At 37.1% G+C, this 27,184-nt stretch overlaps 1 protein-coding gene across 1 annotated transcript in view; it reads right to left on the minus strand.

Annotated features, from left to right (window-relative positions):
• Positions 1 to 1,239: 1,239 nt before the first annotated feature.
• Positions 1,240 to 27,184, minus strand: part of LOC150083623 (SWI/SNF-related matrix-associated actin-dependent regulator of chromatin subfamily A containing DEAD/H box 1B-like) — a 276,675-nt gene continuing 250,730 nt past the window's right edge. Inside the window, exons 18-19 of the mRNA XM_090377391.1 lie at positions 11,979 to 12,088; positions 1,240 to 1,697 (exon numbers count right to left, since the gene is read on the minus strand). Of these exons, the coding sequence (XP_090233517.1) occupies positions 1,636 to 1,697; positions 11,979 to 12,088 (172 nt within the window). The 3' untranslated portion in view covers positions 1,240 to 1,635. The remainder of the gene's footprint in view (positions 1,698 to 11,978; positions 12,089 to 27,184) is intronic.

Below are 27,184 nucleotides of genomic sequence, written 5' to 3' on the forward strand. Positions count from 1 at the left end.
ATTAGAAATATTGATATCGTGCTTACATTGTATCTATTTTAAAAACTGGATGAATGGAATTAAATCATATTTGTATATGTATGTGAAACTTCACAGGATACACCACAGTAAAAATAATGTATTACAGAGGAAACTAACCTCCTCCCAGGAACCTCTTACTTTAAGAATGCTCAAAAAAAAAAAAAAAAAAAAACACCTACCCTCATTGGTCAAAATGCATAAAAATCACAAAAAAAAATAAAATAAAATAAATAAATAAATAAATACTCAGTAAATTACAACTAGGTGGAGGTAGTGGGAACAGAAGAAAGGGAATAAGTAGGCCAATCCAGAATATAAATAAATTCCCAATAAGTAGTGTGTGGGGTTAAAAATTTCATGAAATAAAAAAATAAAAAAATAAAAAAAAATCCTTATACATAAAGTTTATATATTACTATTCTAATTTAGAAGTGGCATACAAAATGAAATCTCTGAAAGATTAATAAAATATTGAACAGCTAAAAGCTCATTAATTACTAACACCATAAGAATGTCTTTTCTAATGAAATGGTACATTACTGACATGAAAGCATTAAAACAAAGGGTGAGAAGGAATATTTATTTCTTTTCCGATAATTTAGGAGATCAATGTCTTGAAGTTAAAAATATATATCTGATATTATGTGCCTTCCAGTGAGATTATAGTTCTAGTAAACTTAATGGTAAATATTTGACCTCTTCAAATTAAACTATATTACTTTATATTTAATTATCTATTTAATACTTTACTTACTGACTTTAGATGTTATTTTAATCTTTATAATATTAAAAGTCTGAAAGGTAATCTGTACATTTTGCTGCATCCATGTGATTGCCTCAAATTCATATGCTTAGAGCATTAATTCAAGATTTGTTAGTAGTAGTTTATTTCGTGCAATTTAATGATGAGTGGCAACCCCAGATATTATGAATAAGAAATCAAAAGTGATATTCTAAGAAAGTATTCTGCCTTTCTCAAGTTATAATCTTGATTACATATCAACTGAATCCATACAAAACACCTAGCAAGTGGAAGTGAAAATTTCCTGAAACAAAATAGTTGAGTATATTTATATTCACATATCTTTCACTATAAAAACAAGCAGAGAAGGAATGCAAAAGTATGCAAAGCAATTAAAACACTTTTAAATTATCTATTTGAAAAAAAAAATAAATAAAATTAAATACTAAATATAAAGCTGGTGTGGCTAAATGTAATTTATTGAGATATGTATAAAATTTTTTTTGTTTCTGCCTTTAGAAACAGAAATTACGAAAAGCATCACAGCATTGTAGAATAAGGATCATGGGATGTTAGTAGCGAAGAACAGTTACAGAAGTTGAATGAAGTCTGTCAGCTTCTCAAAATGTATACATTCTGGACCTGATACTGCACTGACTGTTCTCACTACAACACCAGAAAAAATATCCACTGATGAAACAATCACTTGTGAAATCAATCCATATATGAGCATAATACATGGGCTTATGATAACATAGCATGTTTCCACTATTATCATATTCACGAATGCTGGTCCCACTATTTTTACACTGAAAAGTTGAATGGTAAATATGCCTCTTGCTTAATATGAGATCGTAAATGACTCATATTCTTCATAATCCTAGAGCTGCTCTAAGTAGAGTAACAACATTTGAAGTTGCTTCTTTTTCTGATTCTGTTGAAAAAGAAATATGTGATTAGAGAAAGATCATCCATATTTTTAATATATCCATATATTAAGAAAAATTCAGTTATTAAACATTACATTTAAAAAGAATTAAGGATTATTGCTAATATGGAAAAAAAAAAAAAAAAAAAAGAGAAAAGAAAGTGAAATGTTAGTATAACAAACAGATGTGGGTGAACAAAATATATTTGCAAGGATTTACTACAGGGAAGTGTAGTAAAAAAAGTCAGAACAATAAGTTAAATATTACAAAACTTACAACAAAATTATAACAAAACTTACTTAGACTAATAATATTTTAGGGCAGAAAGCCTCAAATTATATAAAATTCAAACCATGATATTGTTTAGTGCATTTGCATCATTACCACATAGTTCAATTTTTTTTAAAAAATGATTTCACAATATGAGATGTTATGATGATGCCAATGTACAAACTGTATCATTACTACATTGAATATTTTAAACAAAATACAGTTTGTCTAAAATATTCAAGATAGTAATGATACAAATGCACTAAACAAAGTCAAAGCTTGCTTATTAAATGCAGGTTAATATTTTTTAAATGAAAAATTAAAAAATTTTGTTTTTCACAGTTGTTATTTTCAATGACATAACTTTTCTTCCTGGAGAAAATGAAAAACATAACAAGCAAAACAGTCATATAATACAGGTAACCCTCGTATAACATGGTAGTTAAGTTCCTATAAAATCTCGTGTAGTGCAAAACTAAGAACCAATACAAAAAGGGGGGTTACATTACAAGAGCTAACAAAAATACACCATTCTATATTTCATGTATCTTCTGGTCTCTTTAAAAAATCATTAATTTGGGTTTGTTTGCTTTTGCTTGATAGATCTTTGTAATTTCATTGTATGGAATTAAGAATTTTTGAAGCTCCCTTTTGAGTTTTGGGCTCCTTTCAGTCGAAGAATCTGAATTCAAAAAATAAGATTCTAATTGCTCGGCTAAGTTTATGCCTACCCGTATACTTCTTAGTGTAAAATTTGGAAGTTCAGAATTTTCATCTGTGCTATCATCCTCTGAATTTATTTGGTTTTATCTCTGATGCCATTTCCTTTCCTTTCTGTTTATACTCCGGGACGACCAAACGATCAGAGGAGTTCGCATGATAGATTGAATACAAGAAACAGCAGCGTATTCAGTAGTCATGGGCTTGAACCCGGGTCACTCAAGGCATGTGTGATCACATTTTTATTTTTTTTAAGGAGCATCAGTGACTAAGGCTATGTTGCTCTGTGTTCAAATTGTGTGTGTTCTGAGGCCGATTTCCTATTTTTCTAGACGAAAATCCCAAGTTTCCAGGAGGAAAATATCATGCTACCCTTGCCTGAAACCGACTAACTCAGCCACGTTGTAAAAAATACCCATAAAAATTCCTCCCATCATCGACGGGATTCGAACTTTGGTCTTTTCCACCTGGGTGGTGTGATGGTGATTCTACCAACTGTGCTACCCACAAGGGTTTCAGTAGTCATATCATCAAAACCTTCCCCTCCTACCGACTTAGCAAGTTCTATTACCGCATGGAAAATGTTTTCTGTCGGTTCGACCATATTTCCTGAATGAACTGACTGACTCTGGCCACACATTTTTCCAACACGCATTTAATGTTGACAGTTTTACTTCTTTGAGCAATAAACCTATGATTCTGATACAGTCCACAGTTGAAAAATGTTTGAATGCCTCCATCACTTCAGTTTTCCATCAATTCAATTCAGAATCAATGTTTTCCAAAATCTATATCCTAACAATATTCTGATGTAATGAGTTTCAAAGGTAGATATAATGTCTTGATCTAATTAAAGAAGTTGTATTAAGTGGTAGGGACATTACTTCATGTTTGGATGACTTAAATCTTTTGGATGGCCTGGCATGTTATCTAACAGTAATAACACTTTGAAATCTAGATTTTTTCCACAAGTTCAAAAACCAATAATTTTTTTTTTGCATAACAATTAGAGAGCCAAAAGCAGGGATTCACAAAAAAGAATGGAAATGTTGAAAAATTACATCCAACATAATAGCAGAGTTTTCCTCTGCACAAAAACTCAAAAATACCATGTTATGCGAGGTTGCCAAAATTCTCTAACCATATTAGAAAAAAACAATGTTATATAAGTAGTGTTGTGTGAGGATTTCCACACTTTATCAATTGTGTTAGAACGAAACCATGTTGTAGAAGTACTGTGTTATATGAGGGTTGCCTGTACAATGAAAACGATATTTCCTCACACAAAACTGTAAACAAACAATTTCAGAACCAGTATTTCACGTACAGTAATACCCGAAGTTACGCGATAGGTGGGTCCGACGAAAATCGCGTACGTCGAATTCGCGTAAGTCGGGGTACAACTTTGCATATAAATACATATAAATTTTGCTTAATTGGGACCAAGGACTAACAAAAACACTAGTTTAGAAGAAAAATATTAATAAAATTGCAGTTCTTTATACATATTAATACAAAATATGTATTAAAAAAAAACAAATGACTTACGTAAAAAAGTTATTTTGATGTCGATGGCTTCATAAAATCTAACAAATTCATCTGACGACACAGCGCGTTCTTTTTTTCACGCAGAATTTCTTCGTAGCAAGCTAATAATTTTTTTTATTCCTTGCTTTGTAGCTATAACGCGTTCTTCGTTGGAGTCAAAGTTTTCTAAAATTTTTAAGCCCTTTACAATTGATCCCTTTTCAATTTTCAACCTGTCAAGTTTGCAATTGTCATGTGCTTTTCGCCGTTGCTTCATTTAGGCCTGTAGCACGTGCAATATCACATGGTCTTTCATTTCGCTCAAAGCGTTTCACAATTTCATATTTTTTCTCTATCGACAGAGGTGGACTGGCCATAAGCCTTACTGGGAAAACCCCGGTGGGCCAGTGTGATTTTGGCCATAAACCATAGTATGAGGCCACTATACATTTTCCCGGGTAAGAATTTTTGACCCAGTCCACCTCTGTTTATCGAGAATTGCTTTTCTTTTTCTCTCTGAATCTGCAGTGTCTTCACCAGGACGCTTCCTTTTCACACCTTTTAATTAAGTATTTTACTCATTTTTAGGGAATAAAGCACAATTACAAAACGAGGAGGCACGCTTGATACGCATAAACAAAGCTGCACGCATGTAGCAACTGAATAAACAACACCATAAAAGCAGAGATACACTATTAACACCTCACATTTCTAGGGGTTACTACCATAAAACAATAAAAATCCAGTTGTGTTTCTGCTAGTGAAATCTGTTATAAACTGGTAGTAAACTCGATCTAATTGCATTTGCGATTATACCGATAGCTGGAATTGTGTTGGTTTTTACGTTATTATGGTGAAATGTGTTTCCCCTTCACTGATATAAAAAACATAAAAGCAACAAAGTTGAATTTTGTTCATCTTTCGCTCTCATTCTCCGCCGTCGCACCGTATATCGATAACATATGAAAAACGACCTTGAAGATAGTGGGCGGCAGCGTTGCCAAACGAAAAAAATCAAGAACCACGTAACTCAGAGTTCGCGTAAGTCGGGGTATTACTGTATTAGCATATTTCACTAAATGTGTAATTCTACATAAACAACACCGCCCCCACCCCCTCATAATTTTGAAAATTACTCAAGTAAGACCTCAGGAAGATACACTGGCCAAAAACCACTAACCTCAAATAGGCAATTAACTATTCAGTTAGTAAATCACTGCAACATTGCCACGTACATCATACTGTTTCAGGATTTTCATTTTACAAATTATTATAATGATTATATATTTTCATAGCTGTGTGAATTTTTATTGCACTAGGCTATTTTTCTTACAACAACATCCATTAAAAAGAAACATTTTTACATAATGATATATAGTAAATTAGCAGGGGATGAGAGGTGATTTTGTTACTTTATTCATTATATGATACTGAAACTGAAGAATAGCAATGGTGTACTTATAAATAGCAGAGAAGGTATAATTCAAATAACAGAAGACTACTATACAAGGAGCGAGGGAATGATGTCAGCAGTGGAGAAGATGGATTGCAAATTAATAACACATACGCCATACCCGATATCTTTCCTGATGAGGTAGAACATGTGTTGAAGAAAATGAAGAATCAGAAAGCCCCAGGGGAAGATGAAGTTACTGAAGAGTTGTTAAAATTGGGAGAAAGAGATGTGACACAAAAACTGGCAAGACTCTTCACAAAATGCATTCGAAAAGGTGTGATGCCTAAGGAGTGAATAATGCAATCATAGTTTTGCTGCATAAGAAAGGAGATAAATCAGAAATTATAGACCAATTAGCTTGTTATCTCATATCAATGGAATTAATGTTAGTATTGACCCTTGTGAAGTTGTTCACAAGGATTTTGGACTAAAGACGAATATGGCTAAAACAAAAGTAATGATGACCAAGTATGCCACAGAAAGGGATATAATGATTGAAGGAGCAGTAATTGAAAAGGTGGAGTCATATACTTATCTGGGACAAGTCATCAGCTATAATAATGATAAATGGCTGGAAGTCAAGAGAAGAATATATTTTGGATGGACAGCATTCAGGAAATATAGTCACATACTGAGAAGCAATATCCCAATTTGTCTGAAACATAAAATAATGAACTAATGAATACTACCCACCATGACTTATGGAAGTGAAACTTGGACCCTCACCAAAAGAATGGAAGAGAAGCTGAGAACTACACAGCGAAGAATGGAACGAATTATACTGGGAATCAGACTGTTAGATATCAAGAGAAACACGTGGATTAGGCAGCAAACTCAAGTAAAGGACATTCTTATTAAAACTAAAGAACTAAAATGGTTTTGGGCAGGACACATAGCTCGAAGACATGATGACAGACGAACTAAGAGAATAACAGAATGGTACCCAAGAGGAGCTAGAAGAAAACCTGGAGGACAACGATGGAGATGGACAGATGAAATTCATGAGTTTGTGGGTAGTAAATGGATGGCCATTGCACAAAACAGAAGGAACTGGAAAGTTTCTGGAGAGGCCTTCATCCTGCAGTGGATTGAAAATGGCTGATGATAATGATGATTCATTATATGATATTTTTTTGTATACAGGATCAGCATAATGAAACATAGCTTACTTTTAAGATTACCTTTCTAGTGTAATCAATGCTGAATATGACCAGCATGTTGTTATTACTTAAGTGTGTAACTGATGAGCCAAAACATTATGACCAGCGAGTCATTATGCAAATCGAAGCAACTGCAGGTGAACTATGGCGTGTGCACAGGTCAGGACATGGTATAAAAAAACACCTGATACTGAGCTCTGTTAAGATGGGAAAGGCAGTGAACTTAAGCAAGTTTGACAATGGCCAAATTGTAATGGCCAGATGACAAAGTCAGAGCATATCCGAAACAGCATGGCTGGTGGGGTGCTCACGGTCAGCCTTGGTTAGTACCTACCGAAAGTGGTCCGAGGAGGGGGAACCCATGAACCGCCGGTGAGGTGTTGGACGGCCACGGCTCATCAATGCTTGAGATGAGAGAAGGATCTCCTGGATGGTAGGCGGAACAGAAGGGTGACTGTGGTGCAACTCACCGGTAATTGGAATGCTGGTGACGGAAGTAATGTGGCACAACACACAGTATATTGAACCCTGCTGAAAATGGGGCTGCATAGCTGCAGGCAGCTCCATGTGCCCATGCTAACCATGGTTCACTGGCGACAGTGCCTACAATGAGCACACAAGCATTGAAATTGGACCTTGAGTGATTGGAAGAAGCTCATCTGCGCTGATAAATCACATTTCCTGTTCCAACAGGAAATGTGTGATTCAATAAATAGGTTATATCTCAGTACCTTGGTTATTTCTTTTGAATGTGATTTTGTGTTATGGCTAAGGCATTTCTTTTCAATAAGACAAGTGGTGATGCCTGGATGCACCATGGGACGGAAACAAGCCAGTGGCAGCAGTGTCATGCTTTGGGTGATGTACTGCTGGGATACCCTGGGTCCAGTAATCCATGTGCTGAGGACACTCTGATGTCTACCACCTACCTAAACATGATTGCTGACCAGGTACACCCTTTCATGGCAACGGTCTTCCCCTCTGGTGATGCCGTCTTTCAGCAGGATAATGCACCACGACACACTGCCCAGATTGTTTGAGATTGGTGCATGGAACACGAGGAAGACTTCCAGGTATTGCCCTGGTCTTCAAATTCCCCAGACATCAATCCCATTAAACATCTGTGGTTTGTGTTGGAACAGCAACTCTGATCTGCAGTGTCTCAACCACAGACCTTACAGGAGTTAAAGGATCTGCTGGTTATGGGTTGGTACCATAATATCTCCGAAGTTGTTTACAACTTCGGAGATATTATGTCAGAAGATTAGACTGGTCGCAGAAAGGAGTCAAAGTGAATGGAGAGTACCTAAACCATTTACGATTTGCAGATGACACTGTGGTCACAAGCCACGATTCCAAAGAATTATAGGAAAATCTTAATCGGTTACGCAGAGTTAGTAAGGATTTTGGACTAAAGATGAATATGGCTAAAACAAAAGTAATAATGAAAAAGTATGTCACAGAAAGGGACATAATGATTGAAGGAGCAGTAATTTAAAAGGTGGAGTCATATACTTATCTGGGACAATTCATTAGCTGTAATAATGATAAATGGCTGGAAGTCAAGAAAAGAATAAATTTTGGATGGATAGCATTCATGAAATATAGTCACATACTGAGGAGCAATATCCCAATTTGTCTGAAACGTAAAATAATGAACCAATGTATACCTCCACCATGACTTATGGAAGTTGTTATTTGGTTTTTAGGAGCATTAGCAACTAAGGCCATATTGCTCCGGGATATGCGGTGGTCATTCCCTGACCTTTCCGCATCCTTCGTATTTGGTGGTGACGGGCTCGAACCCGGGTCTAATCAAGAAGCGTGTGCTACGCACTGCTGCTCCTTCACACCTGGCTACGGAGGCGCCACTTATGGAAGTGAAACTTGGGCACTCACCAGAATAAGAATGGAAGAGAAGTGGAGAACTACACAGCAAAGAATGGAATGAATTATATTGGGAATTAGACTGTTAGATATGAAGAGAAACATGTGGATTAGGCAGCAAACAAGTAAAGCAAACAAGCTTTACTTGTTTGCTTTAAACAAGTAAACAAGGCAGCAAACAAGTAAAGGACATTCTTATGAAAACTAAAGAACTAAAATGGTCTTGGGCAGGACACATAGCTCGAAGACATGAAAGATGGACTAAGAAAATAACAGAATGGTACCCAAGAGGAGGTAGAAGAAAACAACGGAGATGGACAGATGAAATTCATAAGTTTGTGGGTAGTAAACGGATGGCCATTGCCCAAAACAGAAGGAACTGGAAAGTTGCTGAGAGGCCTTCATCCTGCAGTGGATTGAAAACGGCTGATGATGATGAATTACATGCATAATAGATCTTGAATTAGTCAACAGAGAGTTATTGGTAAACATCAGGTAAACATTAATTTTAGCAGTTTAAATAATTTTTAAAATCAGTTAATAATTTAGTTAATAAGATTAAACATAAGTAAATAGGCGGCTGTGAATACTTACATTTCTGTAATGCTGTCCTTACAAAACCATCAGCCTCAGATATCAAGAGAGTGGTTTAAAATTAAATATATTTAAATGTTCTGTACTGTACTCTCCAACTAAGAATTTTTTGAATTAAAACTTGGTTAAGGTCTTGTGGGGGAGGAATCATAGTTTGTACCAGAGGGTGAGGATATTCACAGAGAGGACATGGGTTTGGATGTTGTAGGATTAGACATCTGTTTGGCGGCTAACCTTTGAGAGCATCTTAATTATGTGGGTGGGTTCAAGATTACATCAGAAAGGAGGAGGTTATTTTTTCAAGGTATAATTATACCTTGAAAAAATAACCTCCTGCTTTCTGATGTAATCTTGAACCCACCCACCCACCCACCCACATAATAGGATTTTAATCCCACTGAGATAGAGAGAGAGGGGGGGGGGGCGATTTCCCATACTTTGTATAGTATATTGGAAAATTTGAACCCCCAAACCCTATAGTTGGGCAGGAGCAGCAGTGCACAGCACACGCTTCTTGATTAGACTGGGGTTCGAGCCCATGACCACCAAATATGGAGGATGTGGAAAGGTCAGGGAACGAATGATGCATATCCTCAGAGCAATATGGTCTTAGTTGCTAATGCTCCTAAAAAAAAAAAAAAAAAAAAAAACCTATACAAATACCCAATTCTTTAAAAAAAAAAAGAATAATAAAGAAGCAATATCCTTATTAAGTCTCCGTAGCCGAGTGGGCAGGAGCGGGAGTGCAGTAGCACACGCTCTTTGAGTAGACCGGGGTTCAAGCCCCGACTGCTGAATACAGTCGATCTGCCAACACGCACTGGACCAGCATGGCAGATTATGGTCCATTTCCCACAACATGAATTGTTGAGGAGGCTTCCATCCTGCAGTGGGTTGATAATGGCTGCACTTTACTTTTACTTTTTTTATCCTTATTAAATATGTTAATTCTGAAGGAGCTTGGAAAACTATTTCTAAACTCTTAAAGTGAAAATTGGAAACTAGAAAGGAATGGTTTATGAAACAGCAAGACAACAGGATCTCTGTTCAGAACATTTCCAATTTCTTCAAAAAAGATATGATTGTGGCAGGACTGTGTAAATCTGATTAACTTTATAATTCTTATCATTTAACACAAGTAAAATTTATTGTTTTAGAAGATGTATTATCTGTGTTCTATCTGATTGAAATTCTTGTATTCCATTTTCTTTTAAATATAAAATTTTTTTATAATATTTTATTTTTGGCATGCTTGTGTCCTAATGCCATCTAAATTAACGTATGTTGCTGTATAGTGAATAAATTTGCTTGTTTTTATGAATTATGATTTGAAAAGAGACACATACTCTATAATTTGGATTATCTTCCCTTACAACCTAATCTGATAAGGCTCTACCATATTATCTTGCCTGGAGCTGCTTTGCTTCCTTCTTCTGAGGATGTAAGAAAATACAGGGATATTCTGATGAAATTTTAATATATGCAAGAAATTGTATTCACCTTCAAAATAATTTCTCACAATAAGAACTAAATTATGTTTGAGGTAGAGGAATTGGGGATGGGGTGAATTTGTTCAATGGTAACAAATCATTAACACAGATATTTTAAAAACATACAAACCAGAGCTTAAAACTAATTTTGGAAGAATAGTTGCTTTAACACCGTATATATCTTAAAAGTAGTGGGACATATTTGTCCATCATTTGATTATGTTCCCTCATTTGAGGAAACAGTTGATATCAACTACTCCTCATATTTAGTTTTACATACAGGCTGGTATGTATTTAAAATACTGTGTTGTTAATGATAGCTCTTCCCCCATACTGCTTCTACCTGCCAACATAATTTAGTTCTTGTCATTAGAAATTATTAAGATAAATAATTCTTGCTATATATTATTAAAGTTTCACCAAATATTCCTTTATTTTCCTACAGCCTCAAAAGAAAGGAGCAAGGCAGTTCCTGAAATGCCAGGCTAATTCCCCACTCTAGTTACTTTATGTGTAATTGTTTTGACAACCACATAAATTTTATGTACACAGGTTTGTGTTTTCTTTTTAGATATTTATTCACTTGTGTAACTTGTAAAATGTCCTTCCTATAATATATCCACAAGAGGTTTTTTCCCGATTTTTTAAAAATTTTCATTTGATCTTTGACAATTTCCCTCTAATGTGTGCAATCAAGTCAAAATACTAACAAATTAATATTTAAAAGCATTTATATGCACTTTTTTCATTTTTATGAATTTTCCAATTCCATGCAAAAACTCACTCATGCACTTACTTGAAAAACATTAATTATTTCGGATTATTGTGATCACAGTGCATTTTAAGTTCCCGTAAAAAAAACTCTTTACCACACAAAAAGTTATCAATATATACAGCTAATCTGATTTATTTATTTTACTCCATTATCTATAATTATTATATCAATCTATAATTATATCAATCATGATTTCAGTATTCTAAAGATCTGTATTGGAAAGACAACAGAAATGTATCTGTAAAACATAATACAAATTTGATTGAAATTTACAAAAACAGAAAGCTTTTCAAAAATTTTGCAAAAAAATCTGTAAAAGTTTTTAGGTATGAAGGCAGATTTTTAAGTGTAAAATTTCTGTGAAAACCAGTTTTGGTTATTTGCATATTTAGCTGCATAAAGCTTACCATTTTGTCCAGCAGAAATATCTCTTTCCAATTTCAGTTTCTCTTGGGCACATTGTAACATACCTTCTTCAATTGTTGATTCACTCACCAATTTCGTAACCCACACCTCCCTAAATAGAAGAGAATTTAAATAACAAAAATATTTATTATATTAGCAGTATTTCATTTGATTATATAAAATAGAATTTTATTATATATTTTTTTTAACTAAAAAAAAAAAAATTCCAGATTATTATTTCTTAGGTACATTTAGAGATCTTAGAAAATACCTAAAGTAATTTCATGATCTACATGATATGTAACTATCCTTGACTTTAACCAATAGAAAACTTTCAAAGACAGAATACTTAGTACAAAAATTATAAATTGTGGATCCTTCATGATAATAGTGATTTTTCCACTTGTCGCAAATGTGGAGATCTAGGTTTGAATACTGTAAGAGATGGAAGGAATTTTTTTAAAGCCTCTTCAATCATGACTGAAGTAGCAGAAAGCTTTCAAGGGCAGAATATTTGGTGCAAAACCATGAACCAGGGCTCCTCTATGACAGTATAAGTTTAGTGGTTTCCACTTCCCACTAATTTAGAAAGTTAGTGTCTGAATGGTGTCAGAGACTGGAGGAATTCCTTTAAGGCCTCTTCACTTACCACTGAGGTTAGTTAATCTCACATAGAGGAATACAGTTTTCCAGCCAGTGAAACATGCAAATTGTCCCATGAACACACAAGTTACAGACAAATTAGACAATAAACCACATGAACTAGAGTACCATAAAAATTAGTAAAATGTGGTTATCCACATAACCACATTTTACTAATTTGATAACCACATAAATTTTATGTGGTTATCAAAACACCTTAGTAGTTGAGGAACCAAAAAAATTATTACTGGGGGGAAAAAAGAATTGTTTTGCTGAAACCTGTGCTCATGATTTGTTTCAAGTTTAGGCAGTCTCAAATTCAGCACTAATCATGCCTCTCAGAAATCATAAATAACTTTTAAATATCAAGTGCACTCCATTTTCTAGAATTCATCCCATCTACCAGGATCCTAATTTTTGATGATAAAATTATGCAAGATAGTTAGGATTGATATATCACAAGGCTGATCTTTATCCCTTGCTGTTCCTAGCTATTTTCATTCCTTTTCTCAAATATTTTCCTCAATTTATCACACATGCAGATAATGTAGTCTTTAATATCTCATTACCAAATGTACTTCTAACCTATCTTTACTTGCACATGAATTCTTGATCAAAAAATTTACTGAATATACTCAGTTCCTTGGGTCCCCGTCCCCTCAAACCTCCAGTAAGACAGAGCACGAAAAATAATAACTTATGTTTAATAATAAAAATAAAAACTGAATTAATTTCAAGTTATATATTGCTATAATTAATTAAGAAAAATACAAATATTCACACACAGACTAATGTATAATGTACTAGTAATAAAACCCACCTGTAATAACTTTTTAACTTCTAAAGAAGTCTGATAAAGAACTTACTTTTTTTTTCCATTTCATCTAATACATAGTATCAGATGAAACTGGAAAAATTAATAAAACCAAATCTGTAATACTAAGAAATTCCCCTTGTTCATCAAAAGATATGTACACATTCATAATACAAAGGGTTACTGAAGGGTCAAAGGTTTTCTAACCAGTAGAGGATTTGACCCAATATCCATTCCCCACCTCATGGTGTAACTATTAGAAGAAAGTCAGCTATAGAGCTACTGAACGAATGATGATGGGTTGTCAATATGGAATTAAGTCAACAAAAAGAGTGTCTGGGTTAACAAGGTTCCTTCTGTACAAAGGGTACTAGGAAAGTTTTGCAATACAGCTTTGTTTATTTAATTTTTTCAAAGTAATTTCCTCTACATTCAATACACCTCTCCATCCTCCGAAACCAATCTTTAAACCAGTTCTGCCAAGTTTCACTAGGGAGTAAAGCACACTCGTTGTCCCAAGCCCGTAGAAGGTCCTCATCACTGGAAAACCGCCTCCCTTTTAGCTTCATTTTCACATGCGGAAACAGTGCAAAGTCGCAGGGAGCAAGGTCTGGACTGTAGGGACGGTGCTCGAGAAGTTTCAGTCCTGTTGTGGTCAAATATTCAGTGCAGGCTTTAGCGCGGTGAGCTGGAGCATTTTCGTGATTGGAGGTACCAGGTGTCCATTCTTGACTTTGGCCGCAGGTTTGTCATAGATCCAATGACTTTAGGCAGGCATTGTTCAGTATACCACTTAGCTGTGACTGTCTTCTGCGTGTCCAAAACGACACGTTCCACAATTCCACTCGATTTGAAAAATACAGCTATCATTTTCTTCTTGACAGATCGGGATTTTCTGACAATTACGGGTGTGTCGTCATCATCAAAGACCCAAACTTTGTTTTGAGCCTTGGTCGGCAGATCGTAATAGTACAGCCAAGTCTCGTCACCTGTCACGATGTTGTTCACATACCGAGATTGTCCCTTATCAAACTTTTTTAACATCTCCCGGCACCAAGTCAGACGTCGTGTCATCTGCTCTTCAGTCAGTTGATGCGGCACCCAGAGAGAACAACGTTTCTTCACGTGATCTTGCAGAATCGAACGAATTGCTGGTGCATTTAGGCCCAAAGTATCCTCTATCTGTTGGTAGGTCACTCGCCTGTTTTCGTCAAGCATTTTCCTCACAGCCGTAACGTTTTCCTCCGTAACTGAAGTTCGTGGCCTTCCCGGCCTCTCAGAATCCTCCAGAGTGAAATTTCCCCTTTGGAATTCTCTATACCACCTGAATATCGTTGTACGATGTGGACAATCATCATCTAGTGCAAAAGTCATTTCTTCTAAGCACTGGTCTATGGTTAAACCATGCACGAAATTATACTGCAAAACTGTCCTTATCTCATTTCGTGACCACGATGCCATCGCAAGCACTTTACACTCTCACTACTAATGAATAACTGAGCCCATCGACTTGGCGCGGCGGCTACTATGCACGTATGAACATGTCTCAACATGCAGCAACAAGCAGCTTCCTGTGATTCATTGTTGCGTCATATTGCAAAACTTTCCTAGTACCCTTTGTATTTGTCGGGGAACCAGGACACACAGCAATCAGTATTCTATTGGAACAACTGTCAAGAAAGGTATTATTGATGTTAAAAACTTAACTAGCAAATAAGTGGAATTAGAAAAAGAACTAGGTATATATAGCAGTAGTGAATCAAGAAACCAAGAAGATGAATATAAGGGAGTTGCAACTAAACAATAATTATAAACTATTTTTTTTTTGGAAGAAAGAAACTGTGCAAGAAAGGCGTAGTGATAGCTTTTAGAATGACAGTACAGTAAAGCCTGGATAATTTGAAACTGAAGGTGCATCTGGAATAGCGTAATGTATATCCTGAACTTGACAGTGTAAAGTTTAACATAAAACTAGATAGTGAAATTTGTAACCCTGTATTAAAAATCTGTTAGCTTAGTATAGTATTATCAATTAAGTAAAATTTATTAATCATATTAAATTTCATCATTAATTAAATTGTGCTTAAACAGAATCATGACCCAGACTAGAGCAGCAAAGCAACGAGCAAAAAATAGCGGCAGTACTGTGCCTTGGGGAGAGGGAGAACCGAAAGGGGCATTCTCCAATGCATTACAGTCTAAAAGAATGTGCGAAACGTGAAATGTTTGCAGACCTTTCTAGAACAGGACTTGATCTAGCCAAGGAGGATGCCTTTGTGTGTGCTAGGTGTCTGTAGTGTCAAGAAATTAGGTGCCAACTCAGCATTCTGATGGGCTTCTATGAGAGCTTGAGGTGTAGGGTAGATGCCCTCAAAGAAATTAATGCGAGCGGCCGATCAAGCTCTCAGCTGCTCAACTCAATGCCAAGGCTCACTCCTGTGCATCAGGCAATACAGTGGCAATCTCCAAGGCAGAATGCATTGGTCCCACAGGAGCTAATTATTGGCGATGAGTCTATTGTCAGGGAGACGGGGAATATATTATGCAAAAAAGGATAGGTGGAACAGGACCAGGGTATGTCTGCCATGAGCAAAACTTGATGACGTTGTAGAGCAGATATCATCTTTTAAGGGCACAAAAGGTGATAATGTTGTACACGTTGGCACTAATGACCTTAAGAGCAAGAAATTCAGATTTACTTAACAGGTCAATGTTGAAAAAGTTGTGAGTTAGGGTTAAATTTGAATGTGTCTGCAATTCTGCCCAGACATGACAGGAGGGGAAATATATGATGAGAGCCTTGTCAATCAATTTAGCCCTGGAGAGATTGTACAAGACTCATGGGGTTGAAATTTTTTTAGCGTGGTTTGTGCTTGCTAACAGGAGAGACTGTTTCTACAAGGATAGGATATACTTAAATAGAAAGGGTGCAAGAATATTTGCTGATGTAATCGAGGCACTGTTAGGTGGGTCGGAAAACTGCTAGCTTGGGGGTATACACAGACTAAAATATTAACAGTAGCCACAGGCAGAGGTGAAAGTGATCCTTGCACTGCTTCTATTGTAAATGAGCAGCAGTCTAGGGAGCAAGTTACTTGAGATTTCAAGAGCTTCTGGGAGTCATCATGGAAAAAGTAAATACATGGACTTTGTTAGGGTAACTAAGAGTAAGAACAGGTGCGTGTATACTTGCATATACACCAATGCTAGAGGTATAATAAATAAATTTGATGAATTTGAAGTCCTGATCAAGACATCAAAGGCAGATATTGTTGGGATATCAGAGACATGGTGTCGCACAGATATAAGCAGTGCAGAATTGGAATTTGGGGAGTACAATGTGTACAGAGAGGATAAACAGGTTAGGAAGGGAGGAGGGGTTATGCTGTTAGTTAAGAAACACATAAAATCTAAGGAAGTTCATCCAGTTGACATGGGTGGCCAGTGCAATGTTGAGTCAGTTTGGTGTGACATAAACACTGGGAAAGGGAAAATGAGAGTAGGAGTGTATTGTAGAGTTAATGACTGTGATGAGTACAACAAACAATTGTGCAGAGAAAGAGTGGACTAGTAAAACAGAATGTTTTGTAATGGGGAATTTTAACTTTCTAGATATTGCCTGGAACTTGTAGATGGTCACTTGCACACTAGCAACACTTTTGTGGATTTATTAGAGGATTGTTTTCTACAGCAAAATGATTGAGGTGCAACCAGAGGGAGTAATAATCTTGATCTGATTATTCATGCAGTAAGAATTTGCAGATAAAGGAACCACTAGATGACAGTGATCACAGTGTACTGATATGGGATTTACTTAAAGATGTAACTATTATCAAGGGTAAATGGAAGGGGTTTTGTTTTTGTAAAGGTGATGCAGTGGTCTCAGACAGTTTTTAAATTCTATACCGTGGGATCAACTGATGATGATGTTAAAAACAGCAAATTCTAAATGGGAAGCCTTCAAGGAAATAATTTTGGAGGCTACTAGGCTTTTCAACTAAGAAACCAACTAAGAAATACTTTTCAAGATTTAGACCTAAATGGATGTCAGATGAAGGAGGTTAGGCAAGCAAAGCTAGATTATGAGAAATTCTTAGCAAAGGATGCAAAGAAAAACAACAAAAACTTCTTTACTTATATAAACTCTAGAAGAAAGGGGATGAATCGAATTGGTCCACTTGATGTTGGTGGTTTGACTGTTGAGATGATCTTGCTCAGATAGCTGATAAACTGAATGAGTATTTTGCATCTACTTTCACAAATGAGGAATTCTGTACTCTAACAGGGAGCTAAATGATTTTGTAATAACGGAGAGCAAAGTGGAGGAGACATTGTTAAAGTTAAACATAAAAAAGGCACCTGGGGCAGATGGAATCTATCCAGTTATATTAAAGGTGGAGGCAGCGAAGGAAGTAAGAAAATCCTTAGCCATAATTATGAGAGCATCCTTAGATTCAGGAGATGCTCTCATAATTATAGTTATTATGAGATTATAATAGTTATTATAATATTAACTCTCATAATTATAATTATAGACCTGTTAGTTTAACTTCTGTTCCAGGGAAAATAATGGAGTCACTGCTTAAAGAAGTGATGCAAGATCACCTAGACAAGATTGCAGTAATAGTTCAGAGACAGTATGGGTTTGTTAAGGGGAAGTCTTGTCTGGCCAATTTTATTGGATACTACGATGTGGTCACAAAGAACTGGATGCTAAAAATAATTTTGTTATCATATACTTGGATTTCAGGAAAGCTTTTGATACTGTTGCACATGGAAGACTGCTGTACATATTGGAGAATTATGGCTTTAAGGGCAAGTTGCTACAATGGATAAAGAGATAGTTGATTGGGAGACGGCAGAGAGTAGAAATAAATGGACACTGCTCTAGTGCACTAAGGTTATTAGTGGAGTTCCACAGGGTTCAGTGCTGGGCCCATTGTTGTTTTGTGCATTTATCAATAATATTGATGAAGGTATATTAGGCTTAATGTCCAAGTCTGCAGATGATACAAAGGTTGGTAGGGTTGTTAAAGACAGTATGATACTGCAACAGGATCTAGAAAAGTTAGGCAGATAACCTGAGAAGTGGCAACTGAAGTTTAACATTGATAAATGCAAAGTACTGCATATGGGTAGCAGTAACAGAGAAATGTACCAACTCTGTGATACTACACTCAGGGAGGTGGAGAATGAAAAAGACCTGGGCGTAATTGTGTAGTCAGATATGAAGTTCTCTGAGCAGTGCAGATGGGGGTGCCAGAGCAGGCCATGGAGTTTTGTCAATGATATATAGGACTTTTGCTAGCAGAGACAAGGAGGTGATTATCCCTTTGAATAAGGCAATGGTCAGGCCACACCTTGAGTACTGCATACAGAAGAGACTTACGTTCTGCAAGTTGCAGCATCTGGAGACTAGGCACCTGTGAGGTGATCTGATTGAGGTGTAAAGGCCTTGAATGGTTTGAGCAGGCTTATGGGATACTTCCGCTTGCTCAGATTAAGAACCTGAGTGGGCATAAATTCAAATTGAGGAAAGACGGTTGTAGAATAGATGTGTGGAAGTTTGCCTTTAGCCAGTGGGTAGTTGATTGCTGGAACAAACTTCCATCTGTTGTTGTTGTGGAAGTTGATATTTTAAATAAAATTTAAGGCTGAACTAGACAAACATTTGGAATGACTGGATGGGTGAAATGGGAAGTTTTTTTTTTTTTGGCTGATTGTTTTGTTTGTTTGTTATTTGGTTTTTAGAAGCTTTAGCAACTAAGGCTATATTGCTCAGGGGATGCGGAAAGGTCAGGGAATGACTATTCCGCATCCTCCATATTTGGGGGGCACGGGCTTGAACCCTTGTATAATCAAGAAATGTGTGCTACACACTGCTGCTCCTGCCCACCTGGCTACGGAAGCACCTTTTTGGCTGATGCTGTATAAGCTTGCTTTCTTGCATCTTATGCTTCAACTAATGCTAATGTCAAGAAATATAAATTATCAAGAAGTTGATATGATGTTAAGGTTGATATAACCATAAATTGATTATGTTGATTATGTTAATGGGGTGATACCCCTCCTTTTGTTAAAGATAAAAATCTTTAATTAAAATGACTATTATTATTTTTCTAACGAGAAGTCAGATGAGTTTCTTAGATGGGGTTACTTACCTCCTCATGGTGGGGATGGAAACTCTGTCCCACCACAGGGCCAAAGGTCATTTCTTCTGTTTTCTTTTGTTATAAGTCAAAGTCAACTTGTTGCTATTTGTTAAAAAACTAACCAAACAAGGTATAGAAACAGTCACAAACCAGTGCAATACCACCACTTTGCTTATTGGAGGCTTGAAGTTGTGGCACCCATGTTTAGTCTCTAGAGCTAAATTCCGGTCAAGCCTTCCCTATCTCTTCCATTATGCAGCATGATTGATGACTTTTAAGGTTATGAACATCGTGGCGAGATCCAATATTCCTTACATTTCGAGGGGACAGCTCTAAAACGGTGTTTGCAGGCCGGCTGCTAGTTAGTACACTGGACCGAACCTATTGGTAACTCTCTAGGAGGCTTCCGGATCAGCTAGTGTATAACCTTGCTACCTCTACTCTGCCAGATAGTGATTGGAGGGAGTCCGAGTAGTGTGTGTGCGGGGAGCATTGTCGAGGCCACGTTATGTCAAGGATCTGGGTATATTCTTACCATATGTATGCTATATGCAAAAATTTCATTACTTCAAACAGCATGTGACACCCACTTTTTCTTACTATTGAATACACCATGAATTGTCAAACTAATAGAGCAAGCTTATCTGCGAAAAGATCTAAACCTCCCAAGCACTTTCTAATTCATTTCACAAATATACGTGGTCTCAATTCTAATCTCAACGATGTCCATTTCCACTTGCAGTCTGCCAAACCCCATGTACTTTTTCTGACAGAATCTCAGTTATCGGTTGATTCAACTACTGCTCATCTCAGATGCCCAAATTATTTGCTGTATGATTCCTTTCGCCTCAAACGTGGTACTTGTGCATATGTCCGTTCTGATATTCCCTGTCAGAGACTTCGCAATTTGGAATCACCTCTCTTTGATCTTCTCTGGCTTAAAATCTCTCTACCTCATTGTGTCAAATTTATCTGTTGTCTCTACCATTCTCCCAACTCCACTAATCATTTGGAGCTCTTTGCAACTTGACTTTCTCCAGTCCAACTTTCCTAACAGTGAGGTAATTTTCCTTGGTGATTTTAATGTTCACAACTCCAGCTGGCTTCCGTTTTCTAGTCACACCGAACCAGCTGGTCGAGCGAGCTTTTGCAATTACTAATGACCTTGCACAGATTGTCCATTTACCTACAAGTATACCTGACAATCCTAATCATACAGCCAATACGCTTGATCTTTTTCTCACAAACAATCCTAAGTACACGGTCGAAGTGAGAGGTCCTTTAGGCACTTCAGATAACAACTTGGGATTGTCTCTTCTCCAATGGAACCTTTATCTCATGGTTATTCCCAACCTCGTGTTGCTTGTCATTAAAGAATGCAAAATGGGACTTCTTTTCTTCTTTTCCTTGGTTGGATTACTGTTTCAAAACTTCTGATGTCAAAGTTTGCTCAGATCGTGTCAGTGAGTGAAATTATTCTTGCAGGAATGGAATCCTTTATCCCACACTCCACTTTAAAATCTCGTCCTTTATCTAAACCTTGGTTTTCCAATAAATGTGCTAAGGCTGTTCAAGAGAAGAATGTTGCATATCGTAATTGGCTTGTTTCTAATTCTCCAGTTTCATTTTCTGCCTACACCAAAGCTCGCAACAATCAGTCCAGACTAGAGTTTGAACAGGCTAAGAGTAGAAAACTTGATTCTTGCCCTAATGGTAGCCGAGCATTCTGGTCTCTTGCCAAAGCTATTGGCCGCAACTTTTGCCCATCTCTGTTCCACCTCTGTCCAAACCAGATGGTTCTGTTGTCACTTCAGCCAAGGATAAAGCTGACCTGCTAGCATCCCATTTTTCTTCCAACTCATGTATTAATGATCTTGGTAAAACACCTCCCACCATTCCCAACACGCTCCATTCAATGCCTCCTGTGGTCTTCTGTCAAAAGGATTTTGAGGAATCTTGTTGCTACGAAAGCTCCAGGTCCCGATGGTATTTCTCCACTTGCTCTCAAAACCTGTGCTCCTGAATATACTCCTATTCTCTGCTGCCTTTTTTCACTTTCTTATTCCAAAGGTGTTTTTCCTTCTGCTTGGAAATTTGCTCATATCCAGCCAGTTCCAAAAAAGTCTGACAAATCCCTCCCATTCAATTATTGTCCCACATTGCAATTACACTCTACTCTTTCTAAAGTAATGGAGAAATCAATTAACCGCCAACTCTTAAACTACCTAGAAACCTTCCATCTGATCAATGATCGCCAGTATGAATTCCGTCAGTGTCGATCCACTGGAGATAATCTGGCTTATGTTACCCATTTATGGACTAATTCAATGGAAAGGTTGGGGGAAACACAAGTAGTTGCTCTTGACATCTCAAAAGCTCTCGATCGTGTTTGGCATAAAGGTCTTCTAAACAAGCTTCCATGTTATGGTTTGCCAACTGTTTTTAGTAATTGGTTATCCAGTTTTCTCTCTAATCGCTCACTGAGGGTGATGGTAGATGGCTCTTTGTCTTCTAACTTCTCCACTAATGCCGGTGTCCCCCGAGGTTCAGTTCTTTCCCCCACTCTTTTCCTCTTGTATATTAATGACCTTCTTCCACTGACTGGAAATCCCATCCATAGTTTTACCGATGATAGCACATTGCATTCCACTTTCCATTTTGTCCTGCTCAATCAGCTTCAATTTCTCGAAAATCTGCTACCAATTCCTTAAATGCCGATCTTCAGGTAATTCTCCAGTGGGGCAAAGAAAACTTAGTTGATTTCAACCCTTCTAAAACTCAGTCTTGTCTTATATCTCGCAAAAAGGATTCTTCTGCCCCTATGCTTATCTTTAGTGAAACACTGATTTCTAGGCAAAATGACATATTTCTTTTGGGGATTACCCTGACTTCTAATCTCTCTTGGCACAAGCACATTACAAATATTGCTTTCTCTGCATCTAAAAAACTTGGTTTTCTCTTTCGCTCTCGGCGTTACTTTTCTTCCAAACAGTTGCTCACTCTGTATAAATCTCAAATCCGTCCTGCCATGGAATATTGTTCCCACATCTGGGATGGTGTCCCCAAAACCTCCTTAAGGCTTCTTGATTCTATTCAGAAGAGGGCAGTTAGGTTAATTAATGATTCATCTCTAAAAGAGTCTCTCCACTTGCTCTCTCATAGACTTACTGTTTCTGCTGCATGCCTCTTCTACAGATACTTCCATGGGCACTGTTCTTCTGAATTGGCTTCTATAATTCCCGCTCTCTCTTTCAAAACAGTCCGAACACGTGCCACCACCAGCCAACATCCATTTGCTGTCCAACTTCAAACTCACAGAACCAACTTTTCATCTTGCTCGTTTATTCATTCAACTGCTGTTTTTTGGAACAACCTTCCTTCACATGTATTTCCTGAAAAATTACAGTCTACAGAAGTTCAAGTCCAATGTCAACAAATATCTTCTTTTGTCTTCTGAACCTCCAATCCAAGCACGGTACTAAGTACTACAGGTTCGAATACCCCTCGTGTTTGAGGTTTACATATAATAAAAAAAAAAAAAAAAAAAAAAATCAATGGACACTGCTCATCGTGGACTAATGTTATTAGTGGAGTCCCTCAGGGCTCAGTGTTGGGTCCATTATTGTTTTCTGTATTTATAAATGATATTGATGATGGTATATCAAGCTTAATGTCCAAGTTTGCAGACGATACAAAGGTTGGCAGGGTTGTCAAGGACACTACTGACACTATGCTGCTGCAACAGGATCTGGAAAGGTTGAGCAGATGGGCTGAGAGGTGGCAAATGAAGTTTAACATTGACAAATGTAAAGTAATACACATGGGAAACAGCAACCCCAGAGCAACGTATCAACTCTGTGGTACTACACTGACAGTAGTAGAGAATGAAAGGGACTTGGGGGTGGTTGTGCAGGCAGATATGAAGTTCTCTGAGCAGTGCAGACGGGCTGCAAGAGTAGCTCATGGAGTATTGTCAATGATATACAGGAATTTTTCCAGCAGGGATAAGGAGGTGATTATTCCATTGTATAAGGCAATGGTCGGGCCACACCTAGAGTACTGTATACAGGTCTGGAGGCCTCATTTCAAGAAGGATGTAGAGTTAGTTAGTTAGTTATTTGGTTTTTAGGAGCATTAGCAACTAAGGCCATATTGCTCAGAGATATGCGGTGGTCATTCCCTGACCTTTCCGCATCCTCCGTATTTGGTGGTGACGGGCTCGAACAAGGATGTAGAGCTGCTGGAACGAGTACAGAGAAGGGCAACAAGATTAGTGAATGGAACAAAGGGGTGCTCTTACGAAGAAAGGCTTAAGTTTTGCAAATTACAGTGTCTGGAGACTAGGCACCAGCGAGGTGATCTGATAGAGGTGTATAAAGCCTTGAATGGTTTAAGCATGCTCAATGCTGATGGGATTCTTCCTCTAGCTCAGAAAAATCACCTGAGAGGGCATAAATTCAAATTGAGGAAAGACAGATATAGGATAGACGTGCGGAAATTTGCCTTTAGCCAGCGGGTGGTTGGTTGGTGGAACAGACTTCCATCCCTTGTGGTGGAGGTTGATAGCCTAAATAAGTTTAAGGCTCAGCTGGACAGGTATTTTGAACGAACAGAGGGGTGAAGTGGAAGTGGGTTTTTTTTTTTTTTTTTTTGGCTGATGCTGCATAAGCTTGCTTTCTTGCATCAAATGCCTCTACTAATGCTAATGCTAAAAAAAAAAGTATAGAAATTATGGCATGTGGGCGGAAGTCCAGGAAACCTGCATATAATCAGCATATAATTCCTTCTATCATGTTTCATACTTTAAAAAAATCTATCAAAACACACTGTTTCAATGGTAGAGCATATTTTAAAAGAGAATTATCAAAGTGTGTGATAGCAGTTATTTCAATTTCGCAGTTAGGCTGCACTTGAAAAAAATCAATGTACAAGTTCTAATCCTTAACGAGCATCTTTCACTGAAACTTCTTGTTCAACCACAATAAGTTCCTCATCTTCATCACTACAAATTTCAGCAGATTCCATTACACCTGCAATGAGTTCCTCTTCATTTGTGCATATCCACTTCTGCGTAATCTTTGAAGCTTACGTTTTTCTGTAAGTTTAGGTGATGACGCACATGCTCAAATATTTCTTCCCTATTATCCGACTGTTCTTTACAATTAATAGAGGAAGAGGCATGTGAAACTTCACACATGGCATCATTCAAGGTAGTAAATCCGGCATGTTTGAAGTAGTTGGCTATCACTTTTTCATCAACTTTATCCCGTGCTGAAACACATGAATATATTGCCTGCAGGATGTCAATTTCGCATTGAATTTTGCTTTCTAGAAAAGCAAACAGTTTTGTTTATTAGCATTCTTTGGTAGTTTTCCTTAAAATACTGGATTACACCTTGATCAAGTGGCTGAAAAACTGATGTCATATTTGGTGATAGGTGATTGCACATAGGTCGTTTACTTGACAATGAGGAGTGCAGTTATCTACAAACAGCAAAATTTTTCTATTCTCACTCATGCTGCAATCTAAGTCTGATCCTTTCTTTATAAATTTGTGAAGTCATCCATGCCTTTTGATTTGCTCGGTACATAGTTGGTTTTGTCTTCAAACTTTTAAAGCATTGCGGCTTCTGGGCTTTCCCAATGATTAAAAGAGGAAGCTTCTCTGTGCCAGACATGACAGAAGGGATTATATGCTGAAAGCCTTGTGAATTAACTCAAGGTCTGGGGGAATCTGCAAGGCTCTAAGGGTAAATTTTTATCAGCGTGGCTCACACTTGTAGGTAGAAGAAAGAAATCTATTTCGTAGATAAGGTAGTAGTTATTTGAACAAAGGCAGTGCAAGAATTTTTGCCAGTATCATTCAGGATGCCCTAAGAGTTCAGGGAAACTGAAAGTTATGGGGAGAAAGGGAGTTTAGATCCGAAATTTATTTCATGATATAGGTCAAAGATTAAGATTAATTCTTAAGATTATATACCCTATAACCATAAGGGAGGCAGCAAGTGAGTGCATTGAACCATTGATGCTAATTATACGAGCATCACTGGACTCGGGAGTAATTCCATTGGATTGGAAAAGTGCCAATGTATCTCCAATACATAAGAGCAGTTCTAAAAGTGAAGTAGGAAATTACCGGCTGGTTAGTCTAACTTCAGTAGTAGGGAAAATCATGGAGACAATGATCAAAGTTGGAATTCAGGATCATTTAGATAGAAATTAAATGCTTCAGGATACTCAGCATGGTTTTGTAAAGGGAAATCATGTTTAACTAATCTGATTAGCTATTTTGACAGGGTCACTCAAGAGCTGGACTTTGGGAATAATTTTGACATTGTTTATTTGGATTTCAGCAAAGCATTTGACTGAGTCCCACATTCGTGGTTATTTTATAAGCTGGAACAGGTTGGAATCACAGGGAAAATCCTTAGATGGATAGCTGGATGGCTTCAGGGCAGGAGGCAGAGGGTTGTGATAAATAGTTATTCCTCAGATTGGGTTGATGTAAGAAGTGGGGTTCCCCAAGGATCAGTATTAGGATCACTGTTGTTTTTGATTTTCATATATGACATCAATGAAGGGATTGACGGCATGATGTCTAAATTTGCAGATGATGTAAAGATTGGTAGAGTAGTTAATGACTGCTGCCAAACAGAACTTCTTCAGAATGCGCTAGATTTCAGGGATGGTCAGAAAAAAAAAAAAAAGGCAGCTATGCTTTAATCCAGCAAAGTGTAAGGTATTGCACCTGGGGAACAGTAACCCCAAGATAACTTATACACTTGGCAGAGTTGAACTAAAGCTGGTAGTGGAGGAAAGGGACTTGGGTGTTACGATATGATCAGACTAACTTCTCTGAGCATTGCAGACAGGTTGCAAGGAAGACCCATGGTGTCTTATCGATGATGTATAACAATTGCTAGTAGAGATAAGGACGTCAAAATCCCATTATATAAGGCTATTGTTAACCACACTTGGAATACTCTGTTCAGGTATGGAGACAGCACCTAAAGAAAGACATTTTTATTCTTGAAAGGGTCCAAAGACAGATAACTTGCCTGGTGAGATTGGCAAAAAGGCATCTGTATCAGGAAAGACTTTGAATATGTGGGTTGCAGAGCTTGGAAACTAGGCACCTTAGAGGAGACTTGATTGAGGTGCTTAAGGCTCTGAGAGGCATAAGCAAAATGAATGAGGACAAAATTTTCACGGTTATAAATGATTCTAGAACTAGGGGCCATAATTTCAAGTTATGGGGGGGTGAGATGTTTAGACTGGATTGCAGGAAATTTTATTTGAGCCAGCGAGTTATAAATTAAGTTACCTACATGGGTGGTAGAGGCTGACAGTTTGGGGAAATTCAAACGTCAGCTGGATAATTACCTAAGGGAGGAGGAAAATGCTTAGGTTGTCCATTTCCTTTTCTCTTATTTATTAATTATTATTATTATTATATTCTTATTATTTTATTATTTATTTATTTTATTATTTTTTATTTTGGCTGACGCAGCATAAGCCATAGCCTTCCTTGCACCATGTGGCCACTGCTAAAACTAATACTAAAGTATTGCTTGCACTCACTTCAAGAATTCTTGTTTGT

Source organism: Mastigoproctus giganteus, chromosome 7 (assembly GCF_048544385.1).
Source record: "Mastigoproctus giganteus isolate SK-2022 chromosome 7, ASM4854438v1, whole genome shotgun sequence".
Classification (NCBI taxonomy): domain Eukaryota; kingdom Metazoa; phylum Arthropoda; class Arachnida; order Uropygi; family Thelyphonidae; genus Mastigoproctus; species Mastigoproctus giganteus.